Source organism: Ovis canadensis, chromosome 15, assembly GCF_042477335.2.
Source record: "Ovis canadensis isolate MfBH-ARS-UI-01 breed Bighorn chromosome 15, ARS-UI_OviCan_v2, whole genome shotgun sequence".
NCBI classification, from domain to species: Eukaryota; Metazoa; Chordata; class Mammalia; order Artiodactyla; family Bovidae; genus Ovis; species Ovis canadensis.
This window is the reverse complement of record NC_091259.1, coordinates 50706279-50731649: the sequence shown is the minus strand read 5'-3', so window position 1 is coordinate 50731649 and position 25371 is coordinate 50706279. Positions and strand designations below refer to the sequence as shown.

The 25371-nt window shown below is 37.4% G+C and overlaps 1 protein-coding gene across 4 annotated transcripts in view; it reads right to left on the bottom strand.

Moving 5' to 3' along the window:
- SBF2 (SET binding factor 2) overlaps positions 1–25371 on the bottom strand; it is a 500673-nt gene that overhangs the window by 34282 nt on the left and 441020 nt on the right. For 2 of the 4 annotated variants that reach the window (XM_069554404.1, XM_069554406.1), the window contains exons 26-32: positions 24813–25011; positions 17956–18152; positions 15498–15638; positions 14517–14612; positions 7681–7865; positions 2561–2737; positions 295–396 (exon numbers count right to left, since the gene is read on the bottom strand). In XM_069554404.1, coding sequence (XP_069410505.1) covers positions 295–396; positions 2561–2737; positions 7681–7865; positions 14517–14612; positions 15498–15638; positions 17956–18152; positions 24813–25011 — 1097 coding nt within the window. The remainder of the gene's footprint in view (positions 1–294; positions 397–2560; positions 2738–7680; positions 7866–14516; positions 14613–15497; positions 15639–17955; positions 18153–24812; positions 25012–25371) is intronic. The other 2 variants (XM_069554405.1, XM_069554407.1) reach the window with 1 other exon arrangement.

Sequence of the window (25371 nt, the reverse complement as noted above, 5' to 3'; positions counted from 1 at the left end):
GAGAAAACATAGGAAAGATGGCCTGTGTCCTACGTTGCTGGTCATGCTTGCACGGTACATCTGTGGTGATGCTCTGTGGAGCCTGATGACCTGAGTCAGAATGCTCAGGCTGTGGAGGGCCTAGGAACTCCTGGCACAGAGCTTTTTGATGGATACCAGGTGGTGTTTAACAGAGTACATTCTGTGTTCATAAACACATTAGTCGTCATACAAAAGATTCACCTGCAGAATTTTAAAATAATTCAATTGAAATACAAATATAAAACTATCAGAGAATATGGTTTAATAATTTACTTGTGCAGTGATGTCCCAGCCTTCTTCCAAACACACCAAAACTGAGGAACCATTCTCAAGTACTTCTGAAACAACCACAGCCAGCTGCAATATCCTATGAAGCTACGAAAAAGGAACAGAGGCCACATTTAGACCAAGTGCTTTCTGAGCACCGAGAACAGACACTCTTGCTATCAACCTTAGATAATCAAACAAGTTAGGGATAAAATATTTCAACAACAAAGAATCATATAAATTATAAACAATTAAAACTCTTCATCAAAATCAAGATTAAACAATGACACAATTTAAAACAATGTGTTCAAGTGATACTTATTGAAGTAAATTGAGCTCATGATTCCCTTCAAAGCCGAAAAGCTATTATAATTCTATGGAGTGGCAAAGACAGTTTTAAGTGGCCCTTGCAATACAGTTATTGGATTTAAGTTTCTTATATGATGTAGTATGTTTTATCTCAGAGGGCTGCACAACTTTGTAAATATACTAAAAAGTATTTTTCATTTTCATTTTAACTGAACTATACACTTTTTAAATTTTAAAAACCTCTCATACTAGAGAAAATATAGGAGAAAGAAAAATATTACAAAATATATATAAAATTCATCTCCCTAGAGAAATTATAAAAGATACTGCTTCTATCAAATGTGAATTGTACACTTAAGTATTTGTACTGTGTATTAAATGAGAAGAAAACTTGCATTTGTGCTCAGCTTTTTGAGGCAAGCCAACTGACTCAAAGTCCCTAATGAACAATTAGGTTGTGAGCAGAGCATATAGATCTCAAAACTAAATGTGTAACATTCTGATTTAAAAAAAATTTTTTAAGCCTTACTTGACATAATTTGTAGAATGAATCCAACTTGGAATTTAAACACCCCCACCAACATATTTTAAAGAGTTAGGCTATTTTAAAAACAGGAAAAAGGCAGGTGTCCCCTCCAGGAATGGGAAGCTCCTCACCCAAAAGTTCCTATAACACAACTATTACCAAGCCTGAATTCTCTTGGGCTTAGTTAGCATTTTCTCTAAGTTAACTTTTAAATTGCCAATATTCCAGTGGGACAGTGTTTTCCATTGTTTTTAGTCACTAATTTCTGATATGGATCCACTATGAAGTAAGGAGCAGAATGCAGAATAGCAGAAACAGATGGATAGGTTGAGTGGTGGGAACATTTTGGGGCTGGGGCTCACAGCTAAAACAGAAGGGACAGAAGGATTGCTCAGCTTCCATGGCTACTTCAAAGTATCCTGAATTGCCTTGACAGTAATTAACACAGCCTCATACAGATTTATAGCTAAGTATGTATGTGGCTGTCTTCCTAGAGTTTAAGTACCTTGAGAATAGTCACTGCCCTGGGTTCTTACATCATTTCCTGGCTTTTTTCTCCCCCTTTTTAGTCCCATGTACTGTGGGAAACAATCCATTTTCCTCCTCAAGCGAGAAAGGGGGAAAAAAAAAGAGTTGGAGACTTGGAGGTTGATGTAGACAGGGGAGGGAGGGGCTGTGCACTCCTGTCAGGGGAAGAAGGAATAATGAACAAGCACGAGGGGCCTAAAGACACGGTTGTACTGTAGAGAGGCTCTTGGCCAAATGTCTGCATCAGTGTCTGAAACATGCATGTCATAAATACCGTTCTTTCTGTGGTTTGGAAGACATGTGGGTTACGTGCTGGCATACCTATTTCCTTAATTTCTCGATAGGAGCTCAGTTGAAAACATCACAAGACTGACTTAGCTGAAGGAAGGATAAATGGTTTTTTCCTAAACCTTAAGAAGGCTTCAGGGCATCCAATGTGCCTTTGGTGGGCTGGTTTGGGGATGAATCCAAAATCCAGAGAGATGGAATGGGTAGAGACAAAAAGAAAGTGAGAAAGTAAGAGGAAAAGGCCCTTGGAGCCACATACAAGTCACGTTCTGTCCTGGATTATCACTCTGCTAATGACAGACCAGAAGCCTTATAAATACATGTTAATTAAATTTGTTACGTATCAAAAAGTTTTCACCTAAAAACAATAATCTTTCTTAGCATCCTATGGAGACCAAATTTCAGTAACAGAGAAAAACCCAAGGATGAAGAATTCCACCCCTGCACCTCCTACATCAAGTGGTGCCCTGGAACTGAAAGGCCTTTATAGAGGACACACAAGAAGGGGAGAGTGTGTCAGGTAGTGGGGAATACAATATTCTTTTCCTCAAATATCAATTTTGTATATCCCCTTGGGACTCTCTTTCCTTGAGTTAGAAGACAAGCTGCTCCAAATATTACCTGTGGGAACCACTCAGAGTCTCCCAGCGCTCTTAGGAAGGTCACTTCTGAGTCAGTAGGGATGGCACTTGGAACACAAGCCCTCATCAGCTTTTTGAAACTGGCTTTCACTTGTCGGATGTCATGATATTCAACAGGAACAAACTCACAATTTAAAGCAAATTCTAACTTGAAGTTCTGTGGATGAAGATGCAGAGAATTAAGCAGATGAAGTGTTAATAGGTAAAAGAGCAATGTTCTCAACAGGGTAATGCTTAATAATACATAGTCAGTTGAGGCCAAGGAGCCTGCAGGGGCTGCAATGGGTCAAGAAGCTCAATCTTGTGTGGCTAATGCGTCAATATTGCTGGAAAGAGATATTCAGTAAGGTCTAGTGGTTTGACTTGACTTCTCACTCTGAAACTTGAAGAGGCTACTTGTAGACTGGAATCTATCTGATGGAGCTTATAGCACCAAATAGAAGCCACTTATAAGGCCATGAGGACTTCCCTGGTGGCTCAGACAGTAAAGTGTCTGCCTACAATGTGGGAGACCTGGGTTTGATCCCTGGGTCGGGAAGATCTTCTGGAGAAGGAAATGGCAACCCACTCCAGTACTCTTGCCTGGAAAATCCCATGGACAGGGAAGCATGACAAGCTACAGTTCATGGGGTCGCAAAGAGTTGAACACGACTGAGCGACTTCACTTTCACTTTCTTATAAGGCCATGAACCTGCAAGTCTAAAGAGGAACCAATGATGCATGACTAATCCCAAACTGTAAACTAAATCTCCCTAAGATGTATGTTACAATTAAAAGGTAATATGCTATTGAGCTTCCAAAGCTCTACAACTTAAAGTTTATAGACATACACATTTGTTTCTTATTATGCAAGTAAAACAAAGCCACTGTGAAAATGAAAAAAACAGAGTAAACATTGAGAAGGAAATAGAAATCACTGTCTCACTCTCCTAAGACTACTAATATTGTAGTTATTCTTTTAAAGCCAATAATAAAAAAAATGATATACAGTAAAACATAAGAGGCTTTGTTGATTTCTAACTTTTGGACAATTTTTTCCACTCAATATGACATATATTTCAACTTATATTTATTTCAGTACTTTTACTCAAATAAAAATTCATACAGAATTTTTGTACTTTTAATGCACATGGAGTTTTTCCAGGTGAGTGTTCAATATTAACTAAAGAACGCTAAATTGATGGCTCACTGAAATAGTTTATTCTGATCATCTAGTTGCCTACTTCTGAAGATTTAAAAGTTCTCCAGCTTCTTATAGCAAAGAATGAATGAATTTTCTCATGTTCTTTTCACTTTCTTCATATCCTGCCTAAATTACTCAAAATGGGATCATCTGTTTCCTGAGGACTGACTATACAATAACGTGAATGTGATTAACACTACTAAAGTGTATATGTTAAGACAGTAAATTTTACGTTATTTGTATTTTATCACAACTAAGCAAAATTGCTGCCAAATATTATATAATAGGGTCCATTTCATGTTTTATACTGGTTAGAGTATTTTTTAAAGATCTATAAAAGTTTTCAAATAAAAAGCAAAAACTCCCAAGTTTTTTTTTTTCCCCTTTAAAAAGCATTTCCAACATATATTAAGAAAAAAGTTTCTTTGTCTTAGTAATTCCACCTTTAGGGAGCTACCCTAAAGAAATAATCTAAAATGTAGGAAAAATCCTCTAGTGGATTGTACTGTATCTCAATAAAAAATAAAAAAGCTGTATGCTACTGTAATTTTACATATAGATGATAAAGAAAAACAGAAAGGAACTCATGTTCTCATACTGCTAGGTTCTTTATCTCAAGTCATAACATGTTTCCATGTTGTATATATAACAGACTTCATAATTATTTCAGTCATTGGATAATTTTCCAAATTGTTGGATATTTTGGTTTATCAACTATGTGTAAAATTTCAGTCACATTTTCAAGTTTTTTAACCTTTTTTTTGCTTTACTTTAAAAGTTACATACAATTCAAAACATTTATTATAATCCAGATATACTTACCAAGATACTTGAACATTTATATTCCTGAGTATAGTTCCTTGTGCTATACAGCAGGGTTTTTTTTGTTACCTACTTTTTAAACTTTTAATTGAAGTATACTAAATTGATTTACAATGGTGTGTTATATAAATTAAAAAAAAACTTCTAATACATAAAAAATAGTTTATTTTTCAGGACAACTAGATTCTTTTCTATTTCCCATCTAAACTTGAGGTAGGTATACTTACCTTAAGAGGCTTCCCTGGTGGCTCAGACATTAATCTGCCTGCGATGCGGGAGACCCAGGTTTGATCCTTGGAGAAGGGAATGGCAACCGACTCCAGTATTCTTAACTTGAAGAATTCCAGAGAGAGAGAGGAGCCTGGCAGGCTATAGTCCATGGGGTCACAAAGAGTTGGACGTGACTGACAGAGTAACACTTTCATACTTATCTTATAAAGCAGGAGTTATCAACCATAGTGTTGAGACACACTGTCATAAGGAATTTGTCACCAAGATATTAAAGTATATGAATTAAAAATGGTAAATAAAGCCAATTCCAGATTATTTAGAATAAGGCACTCTCACTTATGGGTTTCCTGTGTTGGGTTCCTTTTGCTGGGAGAAAAAGGTGTGGCGCTGTAGCTAGGCAGCACTGTGCTGGCCAGACTGAGGCACACATCAAACAGACATGCACCCACATCTACAGACGGAGTTCAACAAAAAACGTGAATGGAATACAAGAAAATCCTAATAAATAATGTGCCATAAATTTTGTTTGGGATTATGGAATTATGCTTTTTAAATATAATATTGTATTGATGAAAGAGAGAAGGGAGGGAAGAGAGGAGGAAGGGTCTTAGTGGCCAGTCTTTCTTACTTGTATATGCCTGATCGGACAGCTTATCTGAAGACTGATGTGCAGAGGGAGTGGTAGAGATGTGCATTCAGGAGACAAACCTTGGGGAGTGACTCAGATCATAAGTGGTGTGCTTAAGTGTGAGGAATCTGTGCTCTGGGAAAGACACTGGTGCCAAGGAGGCTGTGCAGGCCTCCCTGGGCTACTGTTGAAAAGCATCCCAATTATTTTCTGGACGTAAGATTACCTGCTGCATCAGAAGACACGTGTGCATATTTAAAAACTGAGCATTACCCAGCAGTTTCATTCTGCCCTAAAGCCTGGGGACTAAGTGGCTACAGCAGTCCAGGCAGCGGGAGAAGTGCCAGCTAGATTGCCACAGAGGAGCTGACGCAGGCTCTGGCATCCTTTGGACCAAGCCTGAGGGATCCTGCTTGCAGCCTCCATTCTTCAGTTCAACTGAAGGTCTGCCTAGATTGTCCAGTGCTCACCGCAGCCCTGGACTAAACTTGAGAGGATTTCTTAATTAACAAATGCTTTTTATTTCCCACACACCTGTCAGTAACGATGAAATTTATTTTGTAATGTGTGAATTGCAAAACATTAAATCCAGAATAATTAATGTTGCTTTTGGAGATAGAGACTGTCTTTACAATTTAGAGGACTTGAGCACAGTGAAGCTCTTTAGCATAATTGAAAAGTAAGAATAAAGTTGATTAGCAGCTAATTAATATTTTACATTTTCTGACATGTCTTAGAGGACATGTGTCTCTCTATACAGCCTTGAGAAATCTTAAAAAAATGTAACCTAAGAAGTACAACCTCAGCCTTCCCTTGCTTCCATATGCAGTGTCATACTCCTCTTTCCACTCGTCCTCCTTCCTATAGCTTTATCAATAGGTTTACGAAGAACAGAAACATCTGTTTTGCAACGGGCACAGATTCTGGAAGCTGAACTGAGAGAGTGGAAAACCACAGCCTGAATAGCCTTCTTTCTTCTTTTTTTAAATGTATATTCCCTAACAGTCTTGATGTTTATGCTGATTTTCAAAATGATTATGTACCACAACTTCTTTACTCATCAACAATGAAGAATATAATAATGGAATATTACTCAGCCACTAAAAGGAACAAAATTGGGTCATTTGTAGTGATGTGGATGAACCTAGAATCTGTCATACAGAGCAAAGTAAGTCAGAAAGAGTAAAATATTGTATATTAATACATATATATATCCATCTAGAAAATGTTTCTGATGAACCTGCTTGCAGGACAGGAAGAGAGACACAGACATAGAGAATGGGCTTGTGGACACAGCGGGGAAGGAGGAGGAGGATGAATTGAGAGAGTAGAATCGACATATATACACTACCATGTGAAAAACAGATAGCTAGCAGGAAGCTGTGTATAATGGGGAGATCAGCATGGTGCTCTATGATGACCTAGAGGGCTGGAGGGAGGCTCAAGAGGGAAAGAATATATATATACTTATGTCTGATTCATGGTGTTGTACAGCAGAAACTAACTCAACATTGTAAAGCAATTACCCTCCAATTAAAAATATCCTATGATAAACCATAATGGAAAAGAATATTAAAAAAAGAATGTATATATGTGTGCTGAGCTTAGTGGCTCAGTCGTGTCCGACTCTTTATGACCCTGTGGACTGTAGCCCGCCAGGCTCCACCGTCCACAGGGCTTCTCCAGGCAAGACTACTGGAGTGGGTTGCCATGCCCTTCAGGGTATCCTCCCAACCTAGGGATCGAACTGGGTCTCCTGCATTACAGGTGGATTCTTTACCATCTGAGCCACCAGGGAAGTCCCAAGCAATGATCCTCCAATTAAAAAAAAGTATCCTATGATAAACCATAATGGAAAAGAATATTAAAGAAAGAATGTATACAATATGAGTAACCAAATTACTTTGCTGTAAAATAGGAATTAACAACATTGTAATCAACTATACTTCAACCAAAGAAAAAAGAAAATGATTATGAATAAGCACTTTTTTCAAGGGTAATAAATATGCATATGTGTGTATGCATACGTATCTCCTTCTACATAAGTACAGGCAGACACATATGTAAACATATTCATGAGCCAATTTTTTTGAGATTGATTATTAACTCCAGGTTAAGAATCCAAGCTGCAAAAAAAAAAAAGAAAAAAATTCTAGGAAAACTGGTTTATGAAATAAGTTTTAGAACCTGCCTTCCTGTATCCATGAAGTTTCTAAGTGAGAAAAAGAAATCTTACCCTTAGCTGTGACTTCTCACCAAATATATAAAGGGCTGCTTGACGTTTCAAGAGCTGGTTTTGCAGGTAAGTGCTGTTACTGAAGGAGGTCGAGTGATCCTTGCCTGCCAGCCGGGCGCCAACATCAATGAAGGATGTTGGAGAGCTGATCAGGCGAGTGCTAGAGCGAAGACTTGCCCAAACACCTTCACAAAAGTCAAAACAGTTGAGTGAGATAATCTGATGTGAGACTGCCACTGGATAGGGAAAAAGATGCAAGCTCTGCAGGTACGGTTTTAGAGGTAATAGCAAATTAATTCATCTAAGTAATCACATATCATATTGGTCATCTGCATCATAAAAGCATTATTCAACATAGCGTTTCCAAAAATCATTTGGCTCAGAGGAACTTAAGAAATCACCCAAGTCAATTCTATTTTTGCATACTGATGTGAATTCAGTATTTATAAATACATACTGAGATCATAAATAGAGTGCACTGACTCTAGGAAAGAAAAAAATGTGGGCAGGAGGCAATAATGAAGCCTACGGAAGAGAACACGGGAGTAAATTCCTCATGGCTTCAGTAAAGAAGGAAGGAACAGTCTTCTGCTTTAGTCAGTTCAATAAGAAATCCATATTAAGAAGTAAATCAGAACTTTACTAAACCCACTAAAATTTGAGGCTGGATTTAGAATTAATATTTGCACATCATGCCAAAATGATATAATTTTAAGTCAGTAAAGATTATATTTTTATCTTTTTCCCCCCCAGTATCCAGGAGAAACGGTGAAAAGTTACACATTTAGTAATGTACATTTCACTCTTAGGAGGCTTTATTTAAGAGGGACAGTCAAAAGCAGATGTCTTCTAAGGGAAAGACAAAGCTAAGCTACTAGGAAGAATCTCTTAAGTTGACCTTAATTATATTAATTAGAAAAATCAAGCATTTTATATGCAAGTTAGACTATCAAATATTAAATATTTAAACACAAAGGCATATAATACATCTTGAATTTGACAGAGGTCCTTAGAAATGCCCATAGACTGTGGTGTCAGGCTGGTGATGGAGTCACAGGGGTACATAACACTGCTACTGCTTCCCTAAAGAGCTTTCTTTAGATTTGGAAAGGCTCTTTGAGAAGCTTTAATCTTTGACAAATATTAAATCAAGCCATGTTTCTAGGTGACCAGAAGTTACCATGATAATGTCATATCTGTTTCTCTCTTTATAAGCATCTATAGGGTCAGAAGACCAGTTCTCAAGAAAAGGTTTTGTAATTTCTGCTTAATATGAATGAATCTATTATAACCTATGAAGTTTCTTAGATACTATGGCAAGTGTTAATTTTTTTGTAAATGAAGTCACAGAGGAAATTCAGAATGTGGATGAGAATAAAGAATACAATTTGACAAACAAATGTGAAAAAAGTCACTTGTAACACATATGCCTTCATATGAAGATGGTTAAAAACAGTGATACATCAGGACAAATAATACAGTACCTTGATTACGGACTCTTCCCTTAGCTGAAGATTTGGGATTGGACTGAGTAAAACATTTATCTCTGTACCCATGCACTGGTAGGTAAGATTAAAGAAGGAGGGAGGAATGAAATGTACATAGCAGCAGACATCAGAGCAAATTGCATAAGAGAAGAACAGGTTAATTTTAAAAATTAAATTAACAATAGGGAAAATGTAAATATAATAAAAGCAGAAGATTTTATTAACAAGTAAAAAGCTTATTTGATTAACAAATAAACAGTCACACAAAAAAGATGAACTGTCTGTTAAATGAAATTTCAGCACTTGTTTATAAATATTATAAGCACAATGAAATGGACAGCACGGCAAAGAGTGCCACTAAAAAATTATACCAAATGGAATAAGCTTTTAGAGGTTGTCGTTTGGTGACAAACAAATTTTTATAATAAAATTAAGGAATTTGGGGAGGGGGTGAATGTTAGGAATACATTGGTCCTGGTACTTAATGAGGCTAACTGATTTGCAAATACGATTTGCTATATGACATATTTATTCTTTGAGGAAGGGCATCATATCAGGAATGAAGCTCTACCAACCATTTGGAATAACAAAGGGCATGTATTTGCAGTAGAGCAGTAAGCATTGCCACACTATCTTCTTTTTTCTCTTTTCACTTGGAAATTCCATTTATTTTCCATAAGCCAATAGTTATGTACAGCAAAAATTTATGATCCTGTGACAATACCCAATGCCACAAAAAATATAGCTTGTGATGGCTGACGTAATGACTTCTCCTAAAATCCCTACTTGCACCAAAATGATAGGTAGTATCAAAGATAATACTTTTGTAATTTGAGTAATTTTTTTTTTTTCTGACAGAAAGTGCTTCGTGACTGTGGCAAACTTTACCTGGTAATAACAAACATGGTGAGAAGTAAGTCACAGTTACATTCTTTCCTGAGCAAAAGAACTGCTCAAGTCACTTAAGGAAAAGGATTCTGTTCTTATTAAGGATTGAAAACATTAATGGCAGGATAATTACGCTATCTATTTCAAAACTGCATAAATATGACATAATTTGATAAAAGAAAAATCATCAGACATGATCTTTCATTTCTGCCTCACTCCTTTGGAAACAGGAAACAAAGGGCACTGATGGTTTCAGTAGCCAAAAGAAGTCAGAAAGCTCAGGGCTGCAGAGGTGCTGGCTGTTGGTACACAGAAAATGCTACTACAAGACAAAACAAAAAGCTTTTGAAAAAGGCGCAAGGCCTCCTGTGTGGGAGCCAACTAGTCTCCTTTCTGTCAAGGTTCTGAGCTTTCGTACTGAAATACAGATCAGTAAATGCTTGCTTACAGTGATGCCTGAGTGGTTGGTTCCCTGATTTTGAGATATTGTTCTCTAAATATATCATTTTCTTACTCTAGTCCGTCAGCCTAGAATGACCTCTCCCATTTCTTTACCTGACAAACTCCTTATTCCTTAAGATCCAGGAACAATGTAAACTCTGAAAACCATTCCTGACTGTCCCTAGAGTTGTAGAGAGCTCTATTTGAACTCTGATCCCATAGCACATTGATTATTTGCACATCTTATTCTACTTGATTGTGTGTTCCAAAGGGCAGAGACCTAATCACATTTAGTCCTTGTTGTTGCTGGCTGTGCCATGCGTCTTGTGGGATCTTAGTTCCCCAATCAGGGATTGAACCTGGGCTCTCAGCAGTGAAAGCACAGAGTCCCAGCCACTGGACTGTCAGGGATTTCCCCACAAATAGTCTTATCTCCATGCTGAGAGCCTGAAATGTAGGTACTGCAAACATTTGTTGATTATTTTCTTTTTGAAAATTGATACATGTGAACTGTTGTGGTTTTCTACTATATCCTGAACTCAGTTATTTGCCCAGAAAGAATAAAAAGGGTATTAAATTTTAAAATAAGTAAGTACTTTCTCAAACAGAGCCTCATTAATGAAAAACTGCCAAGTATTTATCACTGAGCAGAAAATCAGCAATGAGAAAACAGCCTGTACTGATATGGGGCCAACACAGGACTTAAACAACTGTAATTCCATCTGGCAATCATGTTACCCAAAGGTATGACACTACTTCATTGGTGATGAGGTCTACTTATTTTCCTAAGTGATTCTCAGGTGTCAAATATGTGTCCTGAGCATGCTAACACCAACCTGGAGGTGTGTGTTTCCAAACTGCAGAGTCCTCCTTAGTGGTTTGTGAAATGATTTTAGAAGGTCAAACTGTATTTTTAAAGAAGTGAAACAGATTAGAACAGAAAAAAGCTATGTGCACTGCTTGTGGTATATGGATGAATACTGTTTTGTGAAACTTTCATTATAGTCTACATACATTTTGCATACATATACAAAGGTATATGTATACATACAGTAAGAAACATATTTTATATCCGTAAGTCGTGATCAAAAAAATTTGAAAGTTATTGGTCTAGGCCTAAAGCATATTTCCTTTATCTGCCTGCCTTTTGCCAGTGAAGAGCAACCAGACTTACGGCAATTTACATTCAAATATAGACTTCCCTCCCATTTCAGTGGAGTATTAAGCAACGATAATGACAATAACTTCAATAATAATAATGGAACTGACATTCACTGAGCTCCTATTAATAATGAGCCAGTTACTAAGTTAAGCGCTTAACATATATTTCATTCTTTCCTTATAACCACTTGAAAGCTAAAATACTATTTATTATCTCCATTTTACAGATGAGGACACTGAAAATGAAGAGGTTTCCTAAGTTGCTTACTATCATACACGAAGTGGTAGGCCCGCAGTTTGAGTCTGAATATAACTGAACTAAACTCTTAGTGTCTTGTTACCTAAGCAACCATGTGGCCCTGGATCTGTCCAGAAGGGTCTGGATAAAGAGGTTGCTTCAGGGAAGAAGTCATCTAGTTCATCCCACCCATGGGAATGCAGTGTTGTTCAGAGCGTGAGTTTCCTGAGCAATGGTATTCTCTCTACTCTGTTCAGAACAAAGCAAGGAAAGAAGGAAAAGAGATGCTAGGGTTGGATGTAGGGACAGCGTACTGTATTTATCAAAGTAACCTTATGCCTAGCAAAATGCATGATGTATAAGTTATATTCAGGGAATGCTGCACTGAAATGGACTGAACTAATCTTAGTCCCAGTTCTGCTCTTATTTGCTAAGTGATCTTGGCTAGGTCATGTCATCTCTCAAAGTCTCTTGAAACACCTGTCCTGAAGGTTATTTTAAGGATAAAATAACACTGCTGGGGAACTTAAAGGGCTATGGAAATGTAAAGGAGGAAAAATTTAAAAATTTTCCTCCGTGTGGCTACTTCTCAAATACATCCAGCTATTTCATTTTTATATTTAAGAGGTGGATTTTCTCATGGCATTTTTCTACACAAGATAATTTATCCAAGTTGCAAATATCTGCATTTTGCTCATAGGGCACAAAACCTACTGCCATTTTAAATGAAAAGCAATGTTATCTATTCACATCTTCATCTTTTCTTAACTGGTTCTTACAGTTAAGAAGCAAAAAGGTTGCTTCTCCCGTCTTAGGAAGTCTTCAACATGCATGTTCAATGCTAAGTGATCACCCTGACTGCAAAAGGGTGAAGGAGGGTAGGTAAGAGGCACAGTGGAGAAGGAAAGCAGGAACTAAGATTCTATGACAATGAAAAGGGATGGGAAAACAGTGAAAATAGAATAGAAAAAAGGAGAAGGCTGGTAGGGAGATTTCAGGATAGGGGGCTCTTTCCACACAGGGTAAATGAGGAACTGCTGGTGAAGTGGTACCTAGCTCTCTGGAAAAATGAAGACTATACTTGAGGATGGGAACAAGGAAATGAACTAATGGCAAGGCATGCAAGTGTCTACATGTCGTTATGCCCTGGCCAGTCTGAGTGTGAGTCTACCTGCCATATTCATGTTAACAGAGAATCTTCTGAGATATCCCAAGCTTGCCCCAGTCCTTTCCTGCTGCTCTATATGAGGAGGGATGATGCTATCAGTGCTTTTGACCTGTGGTGTTGGAGAGGACTCTTGAGAGTTCCTTGGACTGCAAGGAAATCTGCATACAGATTTCTCAAGAGGCAGGTCAGGTGGTCTGGTATTCCCATCTCTTTCAGAATTTTCCACAGTTTCTTGTGATCCACACAGTCAAAGGCTTTGGCATAGTCAATAAAGCAGAAATAGATGTTTTTCTGGAACTCTCTTGCTTTTTCGATGATCCACTGGATGTTGGCAATTTGATCTCTGGTTCCTCTGCCTTTTCGAAAACCAGCTTGAACATCTGGAATTTCACGGTTCACGTATTGCTGAAGCCATCCTAACCCCTAGCACCTCAGAAAACGTGACCTCATTTAGAAACAGGGTCACTGCAGACGTAATTAGTTAAGATGAGGTCACACTTCAGTGGGGTGGGCCCCTAATTCAGTGTGATTGGTGTCCTTATAAAAGGGGAAATTTGGAGACAGGTGCACAGGGATGTCATGTAAAGATGAAGGCAGAGATATGGCTGATGCTTCTACAAGCTAAGGGATGCCAAAGATTGCCAGCAAACCATCAGAAGCTAGGGGAAAGGCACAGAACAGATTATTCCTCATGGCCCTCGGAAGAAGCCAAACCTGATAACATCTTGACTCTGAACACGCAGCTTTCAGACAATAGTTGTTGAAGCCACACAGTGGCATTTTGTAACAGTAGCCCAAGCAAACTAATACAATTATGTTAAGGCCTGATTAGGAAGATAACTGAAGAAGGGTGAAAGCTCTTAGGAAACTCTGCAATCACAAAGTTTTGATGAATCTGAAGAATCAGTATCTGAAGAATCAGTATGATTGCCAGGAGATGTGCATAGCAATCTTGGTTTTCAAAAGGGAAACAAGTGAATTTTGTAAAATAGAGTCTTTATGTCGATGCTGAACTATTGTCTCTTATTCCTCAACCAGGCACTTCCGAGAACAAGAGTAAAAATAACAGGCATTGGAGGCACAGCCTTCGAGTCTGGGCTCACATCGCCCTAGCTGTTTATGCTTCTGTGCTCAGCCTTTCTACCCTGCATACTTGAAGCATCCTGGAATGCTGCCAGGGCCGAGTCACCATTTAGACATGCTCCACGCTCCCCTCCCCATCCAGTGCTCCCAAACTCATCAGTATGTAAGATTTCAGCAATTATTATACCTCTTGTTCCATGAAGCTAAACTCATCTGTCACCATGCTAGTAATACATTTGATCATTCATTTAGAAAAGGGTGATTAAAAACAAATTTAATCATTAGTTGATTTAAAGTATCACTATCTAGAAAAAAATTTTCTGCTTTTAAGGTTGTATCAGGGCTCAGTTATAAAATCAGTCTTACTAACCTCCTCGAGCAAAGCTATTGGATGGGTTTACATCCAAATGTCCTGGCACTACCTGCTTAAGCACAGTGGACATTCTTGAAGTCCTCCTTTCAGTCCCTAAAGTCAGCCAAAAAGAAGAACAAAAACCATGTCGTTGGGGTTAACATTACTCAAATGACAAAAAGTTATCTTCATGTGTAGCATGTCTAATTGCTGCCAAACATTGTACTTTTTAAGTACCAAAAGCTTAATAGAGATAACAAGGCTCTGTTACTATTTCCTCAGAGATACACACATCTGTAAGATTATAGAGAGTTAGGTTTGGCAAGCGCAATCAGAGAATTGAATGATAAATGAAGCAAGGCATGCATGGTGTTACTTTACAAGAAAAGCCACTTTCTGCTTATGTTGAGCTAATTCAAACAGCTGATTAAGCCAAGGAGACCAGCTTCTCAAGTCACATGCTCCTGTGTCTAACACATTAGGGTTACCTCTACATGAACCCTTTGGGGTTCCATCACATGATAACTGAAACAGAATATTAGTACAAGTCTTAATGGCTTCATCCAAATCTAGTGAAAACAAACTGTACTGCAAATCATAAAAGGCCACAGATATTTCAGGAATTTCAAACTTATACATGATGATTTTAATAAATATACATTCAGTAAAACATGTTCAACTTACATATTCAACTCTAATACTGATATTTTAAACTTTGTGTAAAACAGATTTCAGGAAAAAAAACTCACATGACTTTGTATTTCCTACCACCTCTCCTACTACTCTTTTTAAAAGGAAATAACTGAATCTCTAAATTTGGTTACTATTTACTAGAAATTTATAGTGGTACCCTGATGAAAGCTAAAGTTACAGCACCATAAGGTAAAATATTAAGGGGTCATGTTGACGGAACAATGCAAATAACTAAAGAGGCTAACCCTAGGAATGAATATGACCTTTCACAGCTGTCAAAAAGAAATACATTATATCAAGTCTTACCTGGAGACAGAGCAAGTGCTGGCCTGACAGTAAGAGGGTTATTGCCACTGAGTTTCTGATGGACAGAAACTGCACTCAGTAATGCTTGCAAGTACTTTTCTTGTTCTATGCTACTGGAAGATTCTAAAGAGGAGGTAGGAGCTATAAAAGGAAAAGATATTAAGTAAAACCATCTCTATATTAATAAAACAGGCTCACTCTATATACATATGCTTATTCCTTCTAGACATGGTCTTCAAGTCACCACACCCAAATATAGAAACCAGCCCCACTTAAAACTCCAAACTTAAATAGCTAATCCTCTGATGATAATGGTTTCACTACATCTACTTCCAGATTGCCTCATCATCCTCCCTGAAAGAGCCCAGGCCTGGAAAGCCAGCACACAGTTGTCCTCCCAAGTACAGGTATGGTTTTTCACTATCCAACCAGCTCAAAATAAAGATTCACAGAAGACAACATTTCCTTGATGACCCATGCTTCTGTTCGGGAGCAGAGGTGGAGTGGGTTCCCTCAGCATCCCAGAATGAGCAAAAGTGAGACTTCCCAATACCGGTAACTGTATTCCAATTCTGTCACACTGGCCTAACAGGGGACATAAACTTGTAGAGGGTTGTTGTGGGAAGAGTGGAGGAAGATGACGACATAGGAGCAGCTACTGCTCAATCCCCTGGTCCTTCGAAAACAGGATCAAAAAGTATGTGCAGATGGAAACAACAGTGAGAGCAATTCTGGTTAGAGGGGGTCTGAGCCTGGCTTGCATGGAATGAAACATAATCACTGAAAATGGCCCAGGTACTCTAAAGTGGTATTGGGAGGGGACTGTCATGACTAGGAACATGACTAGGAAATAAATAATTAGCATTACTATCTTATATTTTATCAACTTTAAAGTGCCATCATATTTTATAAACTCTAAAATGCCATTAATTATAAGATGTACTACTATTTTATTTAATGAGAATTTAAAAACTGCCATTTAAGGCAAGACACAATTCTTTCTGATCACATGAACTGTAAGTCACATTCCCATTTCAAAGATATTTAAATGTGAGTAAATGTGTGAGTTCAAAAAGTGTGAAAAACAATAAATTTAGAGAAAAATCAGAAATGAGTGGAACAAGACAATTTCAAGTTTTCCAACTAAAAGCTCAGTGATATGCTCATAATAATGCTCCTGAGATGATTCACTCACTTTATGTAATCTACATATGCTATGTTCTATCATCCCCATTATGTGGCTTGAGAAGATTCCTTAGGACAAAAAAAGTTAAAAGCCAACTGCCTTCAGTATATATATATATGTTGAGATTCCATGCCAAGTGGAATAACAATATAGCCCACCAGGCTCCTCTGTCCACGGGATTCTCCAGGCAAGAATATTGGAGTGGGTTGCCATTCCCTTCTCCAGGGGATCTTCATGACCCAGGGATCAAACCTCGGTCTCTGGCATTGCAGGCTGATTTTTCACTGTCTGAGTCATGAGGGAGGCCAATAATATAGCACTGTGTGTATAATGTCCTCAAGTCAACTGAATGATCAAAGACATGCTGGCCAACTTTGAACTCTCAGGAAGGAATGGATGAGAATAAAGAAGACATATCAAAAAGCACATGGTTCTACCTACTGAACCACTGAACTTGAGTTTGCTCATTTCCAAAGAGGGAAGTCATTCCTAAATTGAATCTGGTATCTTAGTGGTCCTTGGTTAAATTTTTTGAGCATCTGTTTTAAGCTAGAGGTTATGAGAAAGGTTAGCAAAATATAGCTTCTGACTGACTTCAGACCTCAAATCCAGCGCTCAGAAGCATCCTCAGAAAAAGGGCACCGCACTTACTTAGTGTACGTTTCTTCTTACGTTGACCAGCCTCTAGCTTCCTAAAAACCTTTCCGTTTGAGCGCTCCAAAACCAGGATTTTGGTCATTAGGTTGCTGACTTGTGTGTGTGTGTGTGTGTGTGTGTGTGTGTGTGTGTGTGTGTGTGTGTGTGTGTGTGTGTGTGTGTGTGCGCGCGCGCGCGCGCGTACGTGACATGTAGGAATGAGATAGGATATCTTATATCACATAGGACAGAATACCTATTTACTTCTGAAGCTATTAAATATATCTGAATACTTCCCCTCCCAAAAGAAAACAATTATTATTATCTGTTTCCATTTGTGGATACTCTGGTTTGCTGAAATGAAAACAGCCTAGAACCAAAGACTTTACTATGTTAATTTCTATTAAAATTCAAATATAGACAGACATATTAAGCAAGATGTCAAATTCAAGGTGGAGCCCCATGTTGTCAACTCTAGTTCTTAAACTGTACAGACTATACATAGCACACTGGAAAAGTTCACATGTGAGAGGCTTGATGGAAAGGGCACAACTAGCATTGCTGGACTTTACCTCCTTAATTTTTTGAATACCCAGAAGTGGAAGGATCAGAATAGTGCTGTAGAGAGTTGCTTACCTGCCTGAGGGGAGTTCTGAGACTTAAAAAGGCCAACCACTCCCTTTCCATGGAATCCTCCAGATCGGAGGAGCAGGGTACTGCTTCTTGAGTTTCTCCAACATACAACAGGCAGGCGATTGTGTCGATAGCAGCGGGCTACTCTTGGTAAACTACTGTCCTGTACAGCTTGAGGTACAACTAAAAGGCCAGGATAGCTTCAGGGATATGCAGAGGAGAAACAGGATCATTTGGGTGGGCGAGGCAGGGTGGGGGGAGGAGAAGAAAAAAGAAACGGGGAGAGAAAGAATACAAGAATATGAATTTCATAAGTTCACAGCAATTTTCTAAGACTCAGAAACATTGGTGGAGAGATAAGACATATATTTCAAACACGAAACAATTCAGTTCTTTAGGGGTTGAGAAGAAAAGGCCTAGATAGTGAAAACAACTAACTCATCTATTAACCTTTTTTTTTTTTTAAATAAGCCTTCTTCAGTGATACTGCAAGCTTTTGCTGAGTAATGTTAAGTGTAAAAATTAAAAATGTCATACAGAACTATTAAAAAGGCCTCCATTAAACAAGATTTCCCTTGGCTTATATACAACTTGAATAAAGATTGCAAGATTAATGTATTAATGTCAACTTTATGAGAATGACAAATCAAACTGTCAACTCCTTGGATTACTGAAATGACAACAGAGGATAAAGTACACTAACATTCGGAATGCCAGAGATGGTGAAAGGATTAAAAATCAAAACCAAATGATTGTTTGGTATGAAAACAATATGTTCAAATGTCAAATGAGTGTAAATATTTATTAACACTACATGTTGATAATTAAAAAAAAAGATTAGCTCATAAAGTTGCAGGATATGATGCTGGGAAAATTAAAAACAGACAAGATAGATAAAAACTTATTTATCTTGTTTTTATAGGTAAGTACAAGAAGACAGGCAGCTTTCAAATCAGTTCTTTAGTTTATTTAGAAATATTAAAGAGATTCCATGTTAATAACCTCCTAACTTCTAACCCCATGTCTTTTGTGTGTGTGTGATTTTTTTTTAGAATTGTGGTAAACTGTACCTAACATGAAACTTAACATGTTAACCGTTTTCAGTCCACAAATCAGTGACATAGTCACAATACTGTGCAACTAATCACTTCCAGAACTTTTAATCCCTTATCTTGTTATAAGTCAGTTCTGAGAGCAGGGAGAGAAAACCCAGTATATGGTCATATAACCTTCAATGACTTTAGTAAATGCCAATTTTATTTCTCTTATTTACCCAGAGATTCCCTGGAAGCATTGTGAAAGCCTAGCACTTTTGTGCTTCAGGTTTATAGGCTGTCTTTTTCTAATACCACAAACTGATAAAGAGTCATAGTTGTAGACATAATCGTTCATGAAGACACTTGAAAAGCAGTTCCATTATTAGGGTCCTCTGTTTCTTTTCTTTTTTAAATTGCAGTACAGTTGTTTTACAATGTTGTGTTAGTTTCAGATGTACAGCAAGGGCTTTCTCTTTCTAACTCCTGTTTAGTATCTGTTTATTGCCCTTGTTCTTGCCTGGAGAATCCCAGGGACGGGGGAGCCTGGTGGCCTGCTGTCTCTGGGGTCACACAGAGTCGGACATGACTGAAGTGACTTAGCAGCAGTTTGGTTCTAGATACTATAGTAATTTTGTGTATTAGATAAGAGAGTAATGCTTAACACCTTTTGGTACTGTTTCAGTAACTGGGAAAGAACCAACACACTCCTCTACCCCATTCCCCCATCCCTTCCTTCCATGGCACTAGCACCACAGACCATGCTCTGCTACACACAGGATCTAAGACTTTCCTGGTCCCAGGCATGGGCCTGAGTGACGGCTGGATAGCCACTGGTGCTAGGGTAAAAAGCATAGAGCCTGAAGGCCAGCAGAGGCTACTCTCAGGACCAGTGTCATTTAGCATGAAAGATATATCCATTTATCCTGCCACCCACCCTATTCTACCACCACTACTTAGAGCTACCAGCCATGGGTACCAGAGGAAGCCTTGAGGTAGACTGGGCTTTAGGAGCTGCTGTGGAAACTTTTAGGGCTTCCCTCATAGTTCAGTTGGTAAAAGAATCCACCTTCAATGCAGGAGACCCTGGTTCGATTCCTGGATCAGGAAGATCTGCTGGAGAAAGGATAGGCTACCCACTCCAGTGTTCTTGGGTTTCCCTGTGGCTCAGCTGGTAAAGAATCTGCCTGCAATGTGGGAGACCTGGGTTTGATCCGTGGGTTGGGAAGATCCTCTGGAGAAGGGAAAGGCTACCTACTCCAGTATTCTGGCCTAGAGAATTTGATGGACTATAGTCGATGGGGTCGCAAAGAGTCGGACACAACTGAGCAACACTGACTCACTCTGGAAAGTGGAAACTTCTAATCAAAGAATAACACATATACAAATGGCTTGAAACATACATGAATTAACACAAAAAGAAATTCGTATCATTAGCACCTAGGTCAGGAAATGGACCGTTCATTACCAGCACCCAAAAAGTCCCCCTGTGTCACCTCCCCATCAGTGTTTCTCCCTTTTCCTCCTCCAAAGATTATCATTAAACATCCTTGACTGCTAACGACATGGATGAGTTTTGCCTGTTTTTTGAATTTTACACAAAAGGAACAAATAGAATTTATTTTTTGTGCGTCTGGCATCTTTTTCTCAACAGTATGTTTATGAGACCCATCCATGCTATTGCATGCAACTGTGGTCTGTTCATTTTCGTTGCTGTAGAGCTGGGGTCCCCAACCTCTGGGCCATAGATCAGTACCTCGTCTCAGATCAGAGGTGGCGTAAGATTAGAAATAAAGCACATAATAACCTAACCCCCCACACCCACCTCCACCTGCAGGTCCATGAAACTGGTCCCTGTTGCCAAAAAGGTAGGGACTGTTGGTGTATATTATCCCACTATGTGACTATATTATTTATCTAACCCTTTTATTGTTAATTTTGAGTACTGTCTAGCTTTTGACTATATAAGAAACATGTTGCCATGAACATTCTTGTAGTTGTTTTTTGGGAGTACGTATGCTTTCCCAGATGGAGTAGACTTTCCAAGAAATATATAACAGATTGTGCACATGTTCAGTACATGTCTAGAAGTTTAGTAGATGCTGCCAGGGAGCTTTCTAAAGTTGTTTAACCAATTTACAGTTACACCAGCAATAAAGAGTTCTACTTGCTCAACATTTTTTACTAGCCATTTTTGCAGTATAAAGTTGTCTCATTGGGACTTGAATTTGTATTTATCTGAAGACTAAAGATGAGCATTGTTGGAAGATGGAGGGAACTAAAAGTGCCTACCAAATTGAGAAGGCATCTTGAGATTAAAGCATGAGGCAGGCAGCTCCATAAGTAAATTTATATATTTATATAAATATAATAATAAAACGGATCAGTTCATTAGAGGGTAACTTACTTACAGGGTGGGATCTATCAGTGGATAACGATTAGGAAACATTTGCTACTATACTCTGAGCCCAGGACAATTTTATAGTCAACCTAGGTGGTAGGTGGTAGGTGCCTGGAAACAGGATGTGCATTCCCAAGTTAAGAATAATAGGTCACTAGTCTCAAGAGCCCTGGGAATACTTCAGGGAAGGTTTTCATCATTGTTTGGGAACTAACAGAGCATACAGACTACCTGGTTCTAATAAGCATTAAACAATATCTATTGACTACAAAGCTCTTGATGACAGAGAAGTGATTCACTGCATAGTACAGTGTTGGGCAGGGTCAGCGAAAAGACAGGAGAAACTGTTAGGGCCCAAGATGGCATCAGTTATGCCAAGAGTCACATAAGCATTTTAGGATATCCTCACAAAAGAGGATATCCTCTGCTTTTGGTTATTGCCTTTTTATTCCCCTAATGATGTTTTCTGATATATAAAACTTCTTATCAATCTTTTACTTTATGGATAGCATTTTTCCTGTCTTAAGAAATATCTTCTAGAAGCCTTATTTAAAATTTTAACCTTTTTCATGTAGATCATGTAGCTCTACAGATCAGTGGGAATTGATTTTTGCCTGTGCAGCGTAAGGTAGAGGTCAAAATTAATTTTTTCCTTGTATGGATATCTAGCACCATATACTGAAAAATATCTTTTTTCTACTATTTTAAAATGCTATCTTTATCTTAAGCCAAGTGTTCTCATATGTTGAGATTTTTCTGTATTCCCTATTTTGTTCCAGTGATCTATTTGTTTATTCCTGTGAACATTCCATACTGCCTTAATTACTGTTACTTTATATAAAGTCTTTTTTTTTATATAAAGTCTTGATATCCTGTAATATTATTCTATAAGATGATCCTGCTACTTCTGGCCTTTTGCATTTTAATGTAACTCTTAGAATCATCTTTTCAATTTCTATGAACATTTTGCTGGGATTTTGATTGGGATTGTATTGACTCTATAGGTCAATGTGTGGAGGAATCAGTTTTAGAGTGCTGAATATTCTAGTCCAAGCACATTAAATATTTACTTATTTGTGATCCTTAATACTGTTTTGAACCATGTAGAGATTTTATACATCTTGTATTAGATTTAGTCCCAAGTGTTTAATAATGTTTTTTAGTACTACTTTAAATAGTACTAATAGTATCAAAATAACATCATTTAAATTTTCATCTTTTAATTATTTGTTTTTGGTGTATATATATGACTAATTTTTTATAATAACATTGCAAATTTGCTTATTAATATAACAAGTTTATCAGTTGAGTCCCTCAGGTTTTCTATCTGTATAATCAGATCATCTGTGAAAAGCAGTTTTATTTCTTTCCTTTCAATCTTTCTTTTATTATTTATTTTTCTAATTTTTTTGTACCTCCTAAGACCTCTAGTATAACACTGACAAGAAATGGTGATAGCAGGCATTTTTGTCCTGATTTCAGAGTAAAAGTTGTTAATACTTTATCATTAAGTAATTTTTGCTGCAGGATATATATATTTTTCAGACACTTAGGAAATTAAGAAGCTCTCCCTGTACTTCCAATCTGCATAAAGTTTTTTATAAAAACTCATATATTATACTTTATAAAATGCTTTTCTGTATACAATGAACTTACAATAGTCTGTAATTCTTTTAATGTGGTGAACTATGTGATTAATTTTCAATTGTTAAGCAAGTTTAGCATTCTTGTAATAAGCTACACTTGGTCATAATGAATTCTGAATGAAATGAACCTTTTGTCATTATGAGCCATCTTTTTTTATTGCTAGTAGAATTTTACTTTAAAATATATTTTAATATTTATATATTGACAATAGCTCTATTTTTAAAAGGTGGTTTTGCATGCTGTATTCTTTCTGTTCACTTTCAACCTTTTGGAAATTTTGTATATTAGATATAGCCCTTAAAAGCAGCATAAAGCTTAACAAATTCTGATTATCCTTTTCTTTTAATTGGAACATTTATCAATATTATAAGTAACATAATTACTGATATATCTGAATTTAAATTTACCATCTTACTATTTGCTTTCTACTTGTCCCATCTGCTGCATGATTCCTTTCCTCTCTTTCTTGCCTTCTTTTGGATTATTTACTATTCCATTTCCTTCTAACAGCTTAAAGGTTTATGCTATTTAATATCACCATAATTTCCTTATAATAATCATTAGAATAAATGGTCTATTAAGATTTTATTTTGTTTCTGACAGAGTGAAATGATAAATAACATCTGTTTTCTCACTGTCAGATAAAATTTTGATAACCAGCTTCTCAAATAGCAGGACATCACACCTTATGCCTTTGCTTACACTTAAAATTTAGTTAGAAGGACAGAATATCAAGAAAATTACTGCATACTCAACAAAGTCACAGCCTTTCGGTACTTCATGTGAAATTTTTATTTATCTCAAATGTCAATCTAGATTCCCAATTCGTTTCTCAAGCTTCACATTTGTATTTGTACACTTAAACTGTCATTTAAAATGAGATATCTACAGTTCTTCAAGAACAGCAGGGCTGAAACTAATAGTAACATTAAGACAACTTTCTAAAATATGTACAAGACTTCCAAGTTACAAAGTACTTTCACAGTGTTATTGTATTTAATCAAACCAGAAATTTATACATGCAAAGAAAAGAACTTACCTGAAAATGATCAAACTTGTGGAGGGTAAAAATGTAGTTTTAAAAGATATAAAGCAGGAAATAGGGCTTAACAGATATATATATAAAAGAGCAGTAGACACAATAGAAAAAAGAACATGTATTCATTTAAATTCTTTAAGTAATATCTCTTGAAAAAATTCTAATTAGACAACATAAGGAAACCTAACCTACAATTGGATTAGCAAATTATGGCCTGTGGGCCCAAACCGGCCTTGCCCATTTCTTTACGTACAGGCTATGGCTGCTTCAGTGGCAGAGTTGAATAGCTGCAAAAAGAGAACATACGCTGTGTAAAGTTGAAAATATGTACTATCTGGCCCTTTAAGGAAAAAGTTTGCAGTCCCTTGACCTACAGTATATTTTCATCTCTCCTCTGCCTGGGCAAATTCTATTCCTACTTCAAGCTATCTCAGGCATGCTAGAAGAGGGGCAAATGGGAAGAGAAAGACAAATATGGGAAATTCATAAAGTGGACAAAACCTATCACCGTCCACTTTCTGGTCTAACACAGGCACTGTTCAGTGATACAGCTATACTTCGGAGAATGTCAGTGAGACGCCTGCACATGTGGCACAAGAAATGCCCCTTAAATACACTACCCTGGACACCCTGCTCCCATTTTCCAGCATCTCTTTCTCTTGGCTATGGATGCAAATAGCCCATTCAAGACTCAAATGGAAGAAAGGAAGCTCTCTTTTGGAGAGACTAACAGACTTACCTCCGGCAGAGTGAATACATCCTGTTGGAGGCAGTGATTCGAAAGTACTCTGGTTTAGAGCGAGAAGAACTGCCACTTATGGTTCCCAAACCTAAACGCTGATAGTCTCTGAAACAAGCTTTTTCTACTAGCTGTTCCATTGTAGATTTCTCCGAGGCCTTCAGAGTGGTACTCGTGGGGAGTTCACTATCATCTGAAACTTGATGGCAGAAACAGGTTTTGAAGAAATGAGATAGCTCAAAGTAGAGGATTAAAAACTTCCTTCTAAAGAGGATCTTTAACCAAGAGAGGTTTATATTAGGGTTAGAGGTGCTATGTATGCCAAAAATTGAATCACGGAACTTCTATGAGGCATCATTATGCTCAAACATAAACTGTAATAGTCAGGAAATAAAATATTAGGAGCCCAACTAACTTAAAACGTCAGGGATAGTAACTTAAAATTTCTAAAAACAATATAATTTTGAATATATTACCCACATTTTTCTTTGTTAGTCAGGCTTGATTTTTAATGTCCACCTGGAGTGATTTCTATTTAGGACTCTGTAAACACTTATAC